Raw genomic sequence first — 15215 nt, forward strand, 5'->3', positions numbered from 1 at the left:
CATTGATTTTCTGCAAAGGGTGCAGTTAGCAAAGACTTGTACTGGGACTTGAACCCAGGTGATCCCGACTGCAGAGTCAGGGCTCTTTCATGACACTATTGCGTCTCACGTAGCCACCGCCCCAGCTAGTGAGAGCGGCCCAAACCAACATCTTAGTTTTCAAGGTGATTTATAAATATTAGCTACATGTCAGTGTGTCTTCTCCTTCCCCCCTCATAAACATTTCTGTTATCTGTGCTGTGACTGGGGGATGCAGAAGTGCTTGACGAGCATATAGCATAGCGACGAACAGTGTAAGCGTGGTAGACTCTGGAGCACCTGCCAGGGTTTGAAGCCTGGCTCCAACACTGTCGTGGGAGGGCAGACCACAGACTCAAAATGTGTCATCTGTAGGTTACCAACATTCAGCAGGGAAGACAGGAGCCAAAGAGAATACCATCCTCGGGTGTGGAACTCAACCATCTCACCTCCCCATACCAACAAGTTGTAAATGTTCTTTTAATGAACTAGCCTAGTAACTCAAAGTGAGCCACTGGGGTCTCTTCGGGAGAACTGGTTCTGTCTGTGGTTAAAAGTCTCTTTTTCCAAGAACTGTTTTTCATTTTTTATGGGAGCTGATTTCTTGGAAGATACATGGCAGAGCAAGCCTGTGGCACAGGAGAGCTCTATCGATGGGGGTAGGAGAGGAGGGAGGTCCGACAAGTGGACACTTCTGGTCGAGGAGGGGGGAATCCCTCATTACCTCTGGCCAGCTGGATGGCTTTGGGCAAGATACTCTACTACTCTGTGCCTCAGTTTCCTTATCTAGAAAATGGGGCTAAAATAGGACTGAACTTCAGGGGCTTGCTTTGAGTGATAAATACATGCACTCTTCATTATTATCTAGAACTCCATATCATTAGCTATTTTTGTGGAAGGCATTTTTCCTGCTAAATTTAATTTAGAATAATATTCGATTCTGCCTCTTCACACAAACTCCTACCAAGCCTTCAAAACCCCAGCTGGAATGACTCCTCCTCAGGATGTCTCCCAGACTTCTCAAGGCACCTCAATAGCTCCCTTCTCTGGGCTTCCTGGAGCATTTTGCTCCAGAACACTGAGGAAGAAGCCCAGCTTTAGAGTCATGCTGAGAGCTGAACTAAAGTCCCAGCTTTGCAACTTACAAAGTGTGAAACCTTGGGCAAGTTTCATGGCCTCTCTGAACTTCAGTCTCTTCATTTGCTAACCAGCACCCATAGCAATGTCTCAGGGTTTCAGTGGGATAACTTAATTAGAAAAACATAAAGTATAAAAATTTTAAAGTGTGAAGTATAGCAAATGCTCAAGAAATGGTTAACAGTCCAAAGCCTTAGGACAGCCCCTGACTATACTGTGATTCACTCGCCTTCCCCACGTAACCCTGAGTGACATCAGCAAGGTCTTTAATCATTTCTTATCCCTGGCAGTTAGCACACTACCTGGCACATAGTAGATGCTCAGTGCACCCTTGCAAAATGCTGTGCGCAGTCATAAATGAATGACTCTGAGCCCTCTGATTCCCTAGAGTGTCCGGGAGGCGCGAGCTCCCCCTGCAGCGGCAGGGGCAGCTGTGCGGAAGGCATGGAAGGAAACGGAAGTTGCTCCTGCCAGGTAAGCTCCTTCCCCCTCTCCTTACCTGTCGTCCCTCCTTAAACACATAAACGCTAGGTGGAGTGTCTAAGAAGTAGCGCTATTAGTAAAAAGAGTATATGACCTGGGACAAAATGACCTGGGAGGGGTGGACACCTTTGAGAGAGTCAGTTCCCTGCTCAGCCTTAAGCACATCCTTCTGTAAAATGCATTTGATGAATTAAAAAAAAAAATGACTATGTCATTACATTTGTTGAAAAAGTGCAATGAGACCATATATTCAGTGAAAATATTTCGTGAAACTCTACAAGGCTATAGAAATTACTGGATTTGTTCTTGTTAAGAATCACCACTATGAGCAGACCACTCTGTGGTCACTGGGTCTGCCAAGTGAAGAAGGTCTATTGTTATCCCAGGAGAGTGACTTCTTGTGAGCTTCGAGAGCCTACAAAAATTTAAATACAAAGAAATCCTTCTGAAAGGGATGGAGCTCAATTGTCTTCAGAAATGCAAAACCGAAAGAGTGTTCATTTCACTCTTGAGTGAATTATATGTGGCTGTTAGCACTGGCCCTCTGCCTCTGTCTTTGGACGGACAAAGCAGCTTCCTTCTGAGGAGCTCCCGATTCTTGGTGAAAAATGACGCAGGGTTAATGTTTGCATCGCAACACAAAAGCCCCCAAGTATAAAGACAGAAGTAGGAAGAAGGAGCTTCGGGAAAGGACATAAGGAAGATACAGTGGAGAAATAAATGCTGACCAGACCATCAGTTAGAAATCCCAGGGCTTCCTGGAACATCAACCACGTGGGTCTCACTCCATCTCCCTCGTTTTCTACAGGACGGGTTTGGGGGAACGGCCTGCGAAACCTGTGCTGATGACAACTTATTCGGGCCCAGCTGCTCAGCAGGTATGTCTGATTTTTGTGTTGCATTCGTAAGAGCTAAAGGTCAAACTTGCCTTATGCCGCCGAAGACCCCAGAAAGGCTGTTCCTTGCAGGGGCAACACCAAAAAGTTATGTAGAACTAAGTCTACACAGGCAAAACAAAGAGTTGACAACAAATGCAGTCTTTGAAAAGAGATACAGTGCTTTCTGTGGTTTACAGCACCCACAGTTAGCTACTCACCAGTAATCCTTCCTGGCAAAGTTGGCCGTATACAGTTCCCTCTCTCTAGGCTCCAGGATCCAATATCCACCTGCTGTTTGCTCTTGTCTTTCTGGGTCCTGGTCTCAGCATCGACCTTCTTCCCAGGGGCCTCTTCTTACACGATAGGTCCCACCACATTCTGTTCCTTCCTTTTGGGAGTTCTCAACTACCTGAGGGGACCAGGGGATTGTTGGTTCCATTTTGCAGATTCAACAAAGAAACAAACAAATTGACACCATCTTGTCCGTTCTCTTGGCTTCCCCCAGAAGTAGACCCTGAGACACGAATTTTTCAGTACAGGTAGCGTATTTGGCAGGTGACCCCAGAAACACTAAGAAAATGACATAGGAAAAGAAAGGATGTATTATCAAGACAGAGACCAGTGTAGATGATTAGACCTAATGCCCTGGGGAACTGGGCATTACTGTAGAACTGAGGAACATTCCTCTTGAAGTCATCCCATCAGAGGAGAGCAGGAACCACAGTGTGGTAAGCAGAATAAGGACCTCCCCAAAATGTCCACATCCTAATCCCTTGGCCCTAGGAATATGTTACCTTACCTGGCAGGGAGGACTCAGGTTGCAGATGGAATTCAGGTTGATAATCATCTGCCCTTAAAACAGAGAGATGATCCTGGATTATCTGGGTGGGCCTACTGTACCCAAAGGTCCTTGAATGTGGAGAGGAATGCAGAAGATACCAGAGTGATGAGATGTGAGGAAGACTCCTCCGGCCTTTGCTGGCTTTGGAAATGGAAGGGGGCCACATGCTAAGCAATGTGGGCAGCCTTTAGAAGCCAGGAAAGACAGCAAGCTGATTACAGCTCCCAGGGAGCACTTGGGCAGAGCAGCCTTCCTAGGAAGGGCTCATGGGATACTGGAAGTTAGCTGGAAGGCAGAGAATTGGTAAGGCCTAGAGAATGTGGGCATGGTAGGGACAGTGTCTACCACATTCACAGTCTCCCAGAAAGGATATGTCAGGTGACCTTTCTCCAATGCTACCTTAATTGCGGCTTTAATGGAAAAGTTGAATTTGGTAGACCATGCTTTGATTCAAATATGTTTTGCAATAAAACCTATGCCCATACATAGACATCTCACCCCCGTAAATTTGAAGACTGTAGTAACTTTGACCTGCAACCTCCTAACCCATGGTTCCTGGAAGGCAGGCGCTGACATGTCTTTCTCCCCAGTACCTCCCACAGTGCTGCCGGCATGGGACAGACACACTACACTTCTGTTGGCTAGATGCATGAGTGAGTGAGTGAGTCAGTGTATGAATGAATGAATGAATGAATGATCGAATTCACTCCAGCCACGTTGTCCTGACCCACAAGCCTGACTTGGAGAGGCAGCACGTACAGAGAATTAGAGCTTTGGCTTACACTCAGACTGGGCGTCAGCCCTCGGGCTTCTGACCGTGGGAAACTTCAGTTCACCAAGCACACGCTCTGTCTTGTCTTCATCTGTAAAAGTAGAAACGATATTGTCCCCTTGAGTGTCATTATGAAGATTTCCTGAGATCGTCAGCGCACAATAAATGTTAGCAATTGCTATTATTAATACCTAGGGCTCCCTAGTGGCCCCCAATCTTTTGTTTTTGTTCATCCACCACTCCATAGAAGATTATTTCGTAAGGGTGTTGGCAAAAACAAATTGAAAGTAGATGTTGGTATTCAGTGTGCTTTTAACATTGTATGTTATAGTAAAGGGTGTGTCTCTCAAATTAGCCCTTTCCTACCATAATCCTAGGATCTGAATCACGTATTTTATGCATTTTTTAAGATTTTATTTATTTGAAAGAGAGAGAGAGAGACAAACATAGTGAGAGAGAGAGAGAGAGAGCATGAGTGGGGAGGAGAGGGAGAATCAGGCTTCCCGCTAAGCAGGGAGCCCGATGCAGGGCTCGATCCCAGGACCCCGGGATCATGACCTGAGCTGAAGGCAGACACCCAACCGACTGAGCTACCCAGGCACCCCCTGAATCATGTATTTTAAATAAATATTGAAATGGAAAGGAAAAAAAGACAGCATCCGACACTGTTTACTTAGCAAGAAAGCCAAGTACGTCTGAGGGATGAAAATTTGGAGATGAGCCCATGTTGCCTCCAAGAAATTGGTGCCAGTAGCTGATAAGCACAGATACACAAGGAGATTCTAAACATTTCTAAATAAAGAAAATATCCTCCCATCACACTTGTTTGTGCCATGGAGGAAGGGCAAGTGAAAGGGAGAAAGGTAGATTAGAAACCTAAATTTTTAAGGAAGAAACCTAAACTGAGACTCAGGAGAGAAAACTCCAAGCTCTAGTTTCCAAGCAATAGAACTTTGGGAGATGATGGAATGTCCTGAATCTATACCATCATGCAGATGCCTGGTGCTCAGTGGCTGGACACGTTGCCACTGAGCCCCTGAAATATAGCTAGTGCAACTAAAGAACCGAACTTTCAATCTTAGTCCATGTCACTTAATTTAAATTTAAATAGCCACATGTGGCTAGTCTCCACCATATTGGAGAACGCAGCTCTAGAACATAATGGTTAGGAGAGCAGGCTTTGACGTCGGGTGTCCCGAGTATGTAACCAACCCCACTTGCTGTGCGACCTGGGGCAGTCTATTCAGCCTCTCTAAACCCTCCCCATCCATAAAACAGGAATAATAATACCTGCCTATGGGATTGACAATGTAGCAAAGCTCTGAGCAGCAGGTCACAAACACTTGCTTGATGGAAGCATGTAGTCAGTGAGGACAGAAACAGTTCAACGGTACACAAGCCATGGATGGATGGATGGCATATGGATGGTGGATGGATGGATGGTGCATGGATGGTGCATGGATGGTGGATAGGTGGATGGTGGATGGATGGTACATGGATGGATCGTGGATGGATGGATGGATGGTGGTTGGATGGTGGATGGATGGATGGATCAGTGATGGCTGATTTTTTCCATTAGCAAAGACAAGGGATACTTGCCATCTTTTTCAGCTGGGCCTCCACTGGGTGCCAGTGTGGTTTCATCCAGTGAGGCACTGGTCCCATGGAAGTGGCAATTCTGCCCGTAAGTAGGACAGCTCTATGAGCTGCAGTTTATTTTTAACACTGACTTTAACCTGCTGCCAGAGCATTCTCCCACCCTGCTGTTGATTAGTTTAGAAATGATTTAGAGTTGCATCGGCCGAGGGTTTTCCTCTCTGGTGCCAACGCCCTCGCCTACTCCTTGCCTCATTCCTGGTTAGGGCAGAATGCGAAGCCCAGTGTCTCTGACACTACTCTCAAGTCAATCCCACAATTTTGTCTCATTAATAACAGTAGCTAGCATTTGCTGAGCCCCCGCTGTGCACCAGGCAGTGTGCAAAGTTTGACAGGCATGATATCCTTGCATCCTCACAACAACTCTGCAAGCTGGGTTCCTCATGTTCTGGATAAAGAAGAGAGAGGTTTCTCGAGGTCAAGCAGCTATTTCAGGGACAGAAGCGGAATTTGACTCCAAATATCTGACTCCAGAGCCTGGGCGCCCAAACACTGCACTGTTCTGCCCCTGATGGGGCACCCACCATGCATTAGACCCCTGACAAACGATAGGATGCTAAAGAGGAGACGGATTAGCTCCCCAAGGAGCTGGAAATGTGGGAGACACTTACAATCCAGTGCCCACAGCACACACAGGACGCTATGGGAACAGGAGGGGGAGCAGCTCCCTCTGCCAAGGGGCAGAGACTGGGGGCTTTGGCCACTGTCCCTCTGACCTGATTGGCCATGGCTTTGACCACTTTAAAGTCACACACCCCAAGTTCTTTTGTATCTCTAGAGATTTGCTGGCATCAATTCGACAAAGTCCAAGAGCTCCTTAAGAGACATCTCAGAATCCCTCCGCAATTCAATTCAATTAATAAAATATTAATTTTATTAATAACGGCAGTCACTGTAGGAGGCACCGGGCATAGGAATCTGAGTGGTTCACGGTACCTAAAGTCAAGAACTCACAGTGCTGTGGGGAGCTGGACTCAGAGGTTCAAGGTCCTAAGTGTCATGTAGCCGAAGCGGGCGAGGAGGCAGAAGAGGAAATTAAATGTAACTCAGCCCCGGCTCCCAACTTCGATGCTAACTAAGAGCTGTCCTTGCCACTAAGCTTCCCTCCAGGCTGCGTGGTATGAGCTTCTCCCTGTGTCCTGTCTTCTGGTATGGCCACTGTACTGGACTAACTGGTCTGGCACGGACACCCTTCGGGAAGATCTGATACCTATTGCAGGGTCACCAGCCATCGCTGAGAAAGTGTCCTTGCGAAGGAGAAAGGAGTTGCGGAGGGATTCTGGAATAAGACAAAAACTAGGCCACTACATAATCATGTCTGAATAGAGAAATCAACAATGACAATGGGCAACTGGCAAAATGGCCCAGCAGCTGCCTCTGCTGGCCACCAAGAACAGCTCTGCTGCTCTCCCTTCAAGGCCACCCAAAGCCCCCACCTCTGTGCTGCCAGCTCAGAGGTCCCAGCACAGAAGCTGCTCTTCTGGGCTCCAGCAGCACCTTCTTTGTACCTCGTCCACTACCACACCCTACTGTAATGACCGATTTTGTCTATGCCTGAGAGCCTACTACCACCAGTGGTCAAAGTCGGCAGCAAGGGTCAGCGACTGTGACAGAGGCTGCAGAGCCATTCATGGATTTCCATTGGCGTGCAGAAGGGCACACAGCAGAGGCAAAGGCACGAAGGTGTGCGATGCAGGAGGCGTGTCTCTCCTAGGCCAGCTCCACCCACCTATTCCTGGCCAGCTGCCATCGCCACTGATCTGTCACACCCCGGCATTCATCACGCCGCATTGTGATGGGCTGCCTTCTTCTACCATTAGACACAGAGGGCACAGACTTTGTCCTGTTTCTCTTTAGGTCATTAATCCCAAGCACAGGGCCCTAAACAGGAGAGATGTTCAATACGCATTTGGAAGGAAGGAAGGTAAACTAATGAGAGTCATCCCTTGTGCTTAGAACCTAAGATGTACAAAATAAAGCAGTGGAAAATGAAAAGTACAATGTGGGAACCAGATTAGACAGAGCCTTGTTTGCCAAGGAGAGAGATTTAGATTTCATTTGGTTAGCAACTGGTGATCACTGAGATACTCTGGGGAAGATCACCTGCCATTACTGGCCAAACAAAATGGACGGAACAGAGAGGTGGGAACTTGGACAGCAAGGCCAGATAAAAAGCTACTGCAACAGTCCAGGCAAAACATGACAAGCACCCGAAGGAGAACAGTTCTGATGGATATGAAGAGCAGGGGATCGAGGTGAAACACATAACAAAGAATTCGAAGGATTTGATGTCTTACTAGATATTTGGAATACTTTCTTAATCCTTGCTTTTCCAATATTTGGTCAGGTTTTTAAGCAAGTGGATCTTCTTAATTATGTTTCACTTGAGTTAATATTAAATTGGCTGACGTACACTGAACCCATGTGTGGTAGGCAGAAGAATGGCCCTGCAAAGAAGTCTGTATCCTCAGTGCTGGATCTTATAAAGATGTTAGGCTACAAGGCAAAGGAGAATGAAAGTAATTGAATTAAGGTAATAAGTGTGTGTTGTTTTAAGTCACAATTAAGTCATGGTAATTTGTGACAGCAGGAAAAGAAAACCAACACAGTATGCTGCACAGAGGGCTGGGCCGAGGGTGCTGGTGACCCTGTCAGATCGTAAATCTTGCTGCAAGTGTGCTGCAGACTGAGTGCTAAAGAATTGACCATTTATTTCAAATGCCCTTCACTTGTCACTCCTGAAATGACCTGTCAGTGGGCTAAAAGACTATTTATTTCAAGCTAAAAGACATGGCATAGTTATTCTCTGCCCTTTCAAATTTGCTTTTTATATTTGAATGTCCGCATCATTCAGGAAGTAGTATTTATCCCAAAAGACAGTAGATCCCCACCACCAACAGTGATTGAGTCAGTGGTAGCTTTTCTCTGTTAAACATGACAGGTGTATAAAAAAACATTAAGTTAATTCCCCTCTTGAGGCATCCAAAGATGAAGTAACTAGTTTGAAAGTAGAGGAAAGCACTCCAATACGCTCCAACATACGAATACATTACCTCATCCAGCTGTAGAAATCCCAGGAGGTAGGTATCACTATCCTCATGTTATACTTAAATAAATTGGAGCTCATAAAAGGAAAATGAAGCCAAGATCCAAACCAGGGTCTCTAGGACTTCAGACGCATGGTTCTTCCCATCTCCTCATGCAGATTCTCAATAAAATGTATCTCAAAGCATTACTCCTCCAGAATCTCCAGAAGTCTATATCGGGTAATGAAAAAAATCCCTGTTTTGTGTCTGCAGTGTGCAGCTGTGTGCACGGAGTGTGCAACAGTGGGATAGACGGTGATGGAAGCTGTGAGTGCTACTCTGCGTACACGGGCCCCAACTGCGACAAGCGTAAGTACTGCTGGCTTCCGTAATGCCCCGCCAGACCAGATAGGCCCAGATGGATGCCTTTCAACTTGGTGTTCACACACCGGGGCTCTGCATGGGTGAGGTACCATCAAATGTTTTCCTGGGAGAAAACCAAATATTAAAGAGGGAGAAAAAGGAAAGGAGGGGAGGGGGGAAGGGGTAGGGAGGGAAGAGGTAGTGTAGAAGAGTGGAAGTCATGGGAGATTTGGGAGCAAGGTACTGACATAGCTATGATTTAGGAAGGTCAAGCTGGTGGCGGTACGAAGGATAGGAGAATAGAGAAGCCTGGAAAACCAGCTGAGGCCACAGCAACAAGTCAGCCACCCAGTAAGGGGGATAAGGCGTGTTCTCAAGTTCATGTCTCAAGGACAGAACACATGCACGGGACAGGGAGGTTCACTAAGGCTAAGTGACTCACCAGAGGTCACAAAACCACCAAATAGAAGAGCTGGAACTCAAATCATTTGAAATTCTTTAAATGCTCTATCACACTGTGTCCAAGCATGAGATAGGAACCAGAGGGTGATTGAAACAAGGGAGGTTTAATAAAAAGAATTAGTAAGCTATGATAGGAGAGTGGCTATAAAAGTGCAAAGTGAACTCTAGGGCTGCTAGAGCGTAACGGAGGACACTTGGAAGGAGGTGGCCATCCCCAAGGCTGTGTTCAAAGCTTGTCAGAGAAGGTGTGGGGGCAGCGCACGGGGTAAAGGAGAAGTTTGCTGGTTTGCCCAAGCCAGCATGGGACCCCACTCATCCAGCAGGCTCAGGCAACAACGCCCCAGGGTGCGGAGGGGCCAAGGCTGGTGAGCAAGCACACGGAGGGAGCTGGAGTGCTGGGGGTGCCAAACTCCAAACTCGGAGTGTGCAATGTCTGGGTGTGGAAAGGGCTGGGGGAAGGTGGTCACTGGGTCCCGGCTGAGGATGCAAGGTCACCAAAGACCATGTGCTCTGAGTGATGGCTGAAGGGGAGCGTCACTGAGTGTCCTTACACAGCCGCTCACAGACCGTAGGGCAGCAGCAAGCAAACACAGCAGAAACACAACACTGCGCAAAGGAAGCAACGAGAGGAGCCCGTTTCTCCTGCAGTGGCCCCCAGAACCCCCTACCGGCCAAGCTTCATATAGCTCTGTAAAGGAGAAATAGAATCCAGTCCATTATCAAAGAGCAGGTAATGAGGGTGAATTCAGAGCTTATCCATTCAGAAACTGGACATTCTTCCCTTGACACTAGCCTCACTTAAGTTATCCTCTGGGTTTTACTCTTCTGGTCTGCAAAATGATTGGACCAGATTCAAATCCAACAAATTCAAACCCATTTAATGGAAAGTCACTGCGGGGCTATGCACAGTCAGGAAGACGAATAAAACCCAGCCTTCTTCCTGTGGAGGAGAGGGGCATGCAAATGACCACTTCAAATCAAGAGCAGAATGAAACACAGATGGGTAGGATAACCCCTTCTGTTGACCTCAGTCTGCCTCCTTCCCTGGCCACTCCTATCATTGCCCAGTGGACTCATGAGCAAAGACCTTTTTAGTAAGACAGCAGACCCAGCCCAGAAGCCAGCCTAATGGAGAACACACACAGATTTGCCTCCAAATGACAAAATAATTCCGCTGAGTCGAAAGATAAACCCAATAGACTGGCACAAAATATTTGCAACCCACACGGCAGAAAAGTGTGCGTAATAATACGAACCCAATTTTAAAATTTGCCAAAGAGCAGCTACTTCTCAGGAGAAGAAATAAAAACTAGCCAAGCATAGAGAAGGTGCTTAACCCATGCAGAAATGTCAATGAATCACAGATTAATTCAAAACCATAACAAGGTGATATTTTAGAGGTTTGGAGGTTTGGTTTTGGTTTGGTTTGGGGTTGGTTTGTTTTTTTGTTTGTTTGTTTTCTGGGGGTTTTTTGCTCACTATGTTACCCAGATTGCAAAGATAAATAGTATCTGCCTGTGGGTAGGAGAAAAATTACAGTACAGTCAATGGGGAGATGAATTTCTACAAACTATGAGGGAATTTTATCTATTAAATTTGAAAATATGCTTACAGTCTGCTGCCATAGCCCCAATTCTAGGAATTTACCTGGAGAAAGAGAGAGGCAGGCACCAGTAGGTGACAGTATATCTACAAAGAAATTCATGACAATATTGTTTGTAAGAACAACACGAGCTAGAAACAACTTGAATGTCCGTCGGAGGGAATGGTGGAGTGAATGGTGGTGTGTCCTACACCAGTTAGCGTAACGCTGGCTATTGTAAGAAACAAACGTAAAACTCCAGTGGCTTAACACTAAGATTTCAAAGCTGTGCCAAGGCGTCCCAAGCTACCACATCAAACTTGGACGGGTGTTACGGAATATTTTAAACTTTGGAGGGAGACAGTGAAGTGTCTGTAGAATACCGTACGCATTGCTGGCTTGAGTTAGTTCACAATTTCAACATTAGGTAGCACTGCATCCCTTTCAACGACATGATCTTTACAAAGCTGTGTGTTCAGTGGTTGCTAGGATAAAAAGCAAGTATCAAAGAAAAATCCTTCCGAATGGAATAAGGGTGGTAGTTTCCAATCTGATTCCAAGGTTGAAGGAGTTGGGCAGTGTCCAAAAAGCTCACACATTCCACTTATAAGTAAATGTGGTTATTTAAGAATGAAATGAGAATATATCTCTTTATAGTAACCACGTTACGTTTTTAAATGGTTACTGAGGTCTCATGGCACACTTACCGAATTCCTTCGTTCCAACGACTTAATAAATGGACCTGGTAGATACTTGTTTTAGACTGGGGCACCATGAAAACATTAAGACACTGAGCGCCATAACCTGAGACTTCGGGGAACCTCTAGCTTAACCTAACAGAGGTGTAATTCTTACTCATGTACAGTCCAGTGTGGGTGTTCTGGCTGACACCAGCTTCCCACCGCATGGTGATGAGGGATCCAGATCTTTCTATTTTGTGCTTCTGCCATCCCGTAGCACCTCAGGGTGCTCTGCTTTGAGCCATGGAAGGAAGAAGAGAGGGTGGAGAAGCCCCTGCTTATGAAATCCAGAATGACACATCCAACTTCCTCTCACTGGTCCATCAATGTAGTCATGTGACCCCACCTGATGCAAGGAGGGGCTGGAAATGTAATCCTTGAAAGGGCAGCCACTTTCTGGCAAGATTCTACTTTATGGAAGAGTTGTGGGGGATATTCTCTCTGAATGTTTGGTTCGACAAGCACCGTTGGGGACAATTCTCCACGAGCATCTCATATTCGAACACCTCTTGAGGGCAGCACACTGACTACTCTTTGTTCCAACTTCTTTAAAGGATGTTTGTATCGCAAACAGCCTTGGAAGATGCAGGGTCTCCCCTTGGCAACAAAGTGTAGGCTGTGTCCTGCCTGTTTGAGTTATCAAGGGATTACCTTTCAGCTCAAAATTCATCCTTTTTGCTTGCTCTATGATAATGGAGGGGAATTTGTAAATAATTCTCATTTGCCAGCCAGCAAGATGTAAAATCTTATGAATAGAAGGTGCTGGAGGAACACTGAAGAAGAAAGGGTTTTCTCTTCCTGTTTCTGCTTTAGCTCACTCACCAGCACCCCAGAGAACTTGGGTTTTCTCCACTGCTCAGCCCTCCACAGTCTCTCCCACACTAGGTTCCTGCAGGGCTCAGCCTCCTCCAGCGTTTGCCTACTGTGAACCTTGTCTAAAGCTTGACTCAGGTGGCAGTGGCATAGCCAGGAGCCCCAGACACCACAGAGCTGTGCTCCACCACACAGAGGTGTGCTTGCTGTTCGGTATGCCTTCTCCTCGGAGCCGTGCGACCAAGGGCCCTGCAGGGTTGGCCATCTGGAGAGCCAGCCATGCCACCTCTCTCCCACATAGCTGGGCCCTGAAGTCGCCCTGGCCCCAGCCACACACACAAGTGTACTACCCTTCCAAGGGGGCAACTTCTCAGCTTCTGGTTCTAGGAGCACCCAGTGGCGAGCAGCTTTCCCGGGCACCAAATGAATCCTGAGGCTTGGCCCCTCATTGTGGATGAACTTCCCTGGAGCCCTAGGGGAAGATTTTCAGCAAGTCTCAGCCCCAAGGCACCTCAGCACTTTCTCCAGCATTTAGTGACCAAGGCATGCCCTTTTCCAGTGACATCTAGAGCTCGGTCCTGGCGAGAGAAGGGCTCTACCTTGGGTACTTATTTCAACCCCCGGGGAGTGGTTACTTTGTATATATCCACTATCCCTTCATTCTTCAGAACTCTTTTTAACTCTCATGAATTTTCTGCTGATAATTCTTTATACTAAAACATTCAAATAATTGTGTGGTTTCCGTCTCCTGCCGGGGCTCTAACTAATACATTGCCTATTTTTAAAAAAATAATAATAACTTAGATTCCCTAAGACTGGGGCTCCTCCCCTGTACTGGAATCCACTGCAGCCCCTCTCTCCATTGCCCCAGGGGACTTGGGGCTTGGAAGAACTGGCCTGAAAATGCCACCACTCTGGCTACTATTCTTGATGTGAGTAATAAACCATCCTTCCCCCTCTGACCCAGGAGTGTCATAGCTTCTACCAGCACCCACGGAACTGTATTAGCTCAACTTCAAAGCTTTGCACATTGGATAATATGTCAGACTCCTTATAGTTTTTGACAACCATCTGTGCCCCCCAGATGATGAAATACTAGTTATTAGAGATTAAAATAGATCTTTAAATACCTCCAAAAAATATATTGTTAAATTAAAAATCAAGTTGCTAAATATCTTCACAGGATTCCATTTTGTAAAATAAAAATCATAAATTTATAAGTGAATGTAGTATATTGGTTGTTGATATTATTTACTTTGGGAGTGAAATGGAAGAATGAGAATCAGAAAACAGTTAATTTTTACGTTATGCATTCTGTGTTTTTCAAATTGTCACAATGAGTCTTTTTAAATTATTTTCTTAATCACAAAGAACACTGCGTTGGTTGAGTTTTTTAGAATCAGTTATTCTACTAATGTGGGTATCTCAACAATCTTCCTTTGCAGCCATTCCTGAATGTGCGGCCTTGCTCTGCCCTGAAAATTCCAGATGCTCACCTTCCAGCCAAGATGAAACGAAACTGGAATGCAAATGCCTTCCCAATTACCAAGGCGATGGCCGCTACTGCGAGCGTGAGTCGAATTTAGATCCTGCTAGCTCAGTAATTGAGATGTTTAAGTTACTCAGCAGAAAAAAAACCAAAACCTCGCAACCTCCCTAATGTTAACACGAGGGCGCTTCTGTTTCTCTCTGTGTTAAGCTGAATGAAATATACAAGTGTCGAGCACACGCTCATCCATGATAGCTTTTCAATAAATGGCATTCTCTCTTTCTATTATCAAAGCACATAAATAGATTTTTACACATAGTTTTATATCAACTGTACCGATGTTAGGTTAAATACAGTCTGTCTATCTTTCTTTCCTTTCCTTTCCTTCCTTTTTGTTTATTTAAATTCAATTAGCCAAGGTATAGCACATCATTAGTTTTTGATATAATGTTCAATGATTCATGAGTTGAATTAAAGAGGGCATGATATGCTGAGCAGTGGGTGTCTATTTCCTTTCCTTTCCAAGCTCATTCGCTTTGTGAGACATTGTGTTGTGTATTGATTATGAACATGAACTCTGGAGGCAGACAGCTAGCATTCAAATCCCAGATCTGCTTATTACTAAATACGTGACCTTGGACAAATTCTTTAACTTGCCTGTGCCTCCATTTTCCTATCTATCAAAGGGGGATAATAATGGCTCCTACCTTACAGAGTTGTTGTAAGGATTAACTGAGTTAATGTATGGCAAATGCTTAGACAGAGCCAGTGCCTATTATAAATACCACACGTATTCGTGCTTTCTTTCATGCTATTTTATATTTAAATCCACGTGTAACATGGCATAGTAATATATCAATACAGTATTTGTAGTTATAATCTCTGACAGCTATATAGAAATCTGTTCAACGGATGGGGGGCATCAGGTGGGGTAAGATGAACCGTTTCTCTCTCT

The 15215-nt window shown here is 45.7% G+C and overlaps 1 protein-coding gene across 1 annotated transcript in view; it reads left to right on the plus strand.

Moving 5' to 3' along the window:
• Nucleotides 1-15215, plus strand: part of STAB2 (stabilin 2) — a 144219-nt gene that overhangs the window by 15681 nt on the left and 113323 nt on the right. Inside the window, 4 exon segments of the mRNA XM_040637381.1 lie at nt 1544-1629; nt 2447-2516; nt 9085-9180; nt 14217-14342. Of these exon segments, the coding sequence (XP_040493315.1) occupies nt 1544-1629; nt 2447-2516; nt 9085-9180; nt 14217-14342 (378 nt within the window).

The sequence above is a fragment of the Ursus maritimus genome, unplaced genomic scaffold, assembly GCF_017311325.1.
Source record: "Ursus maritimus isolate PB19 unplaced genomic scaffold, ASM1731132v1 scaffold_21, whole genome shotgun sequence".
NCBI classification, from domain to species: Eukaryota; Metazoa; Chordata; class Mammalia; order Carnivora; family Ursidae; genus Ursus; species Ursus maritimus.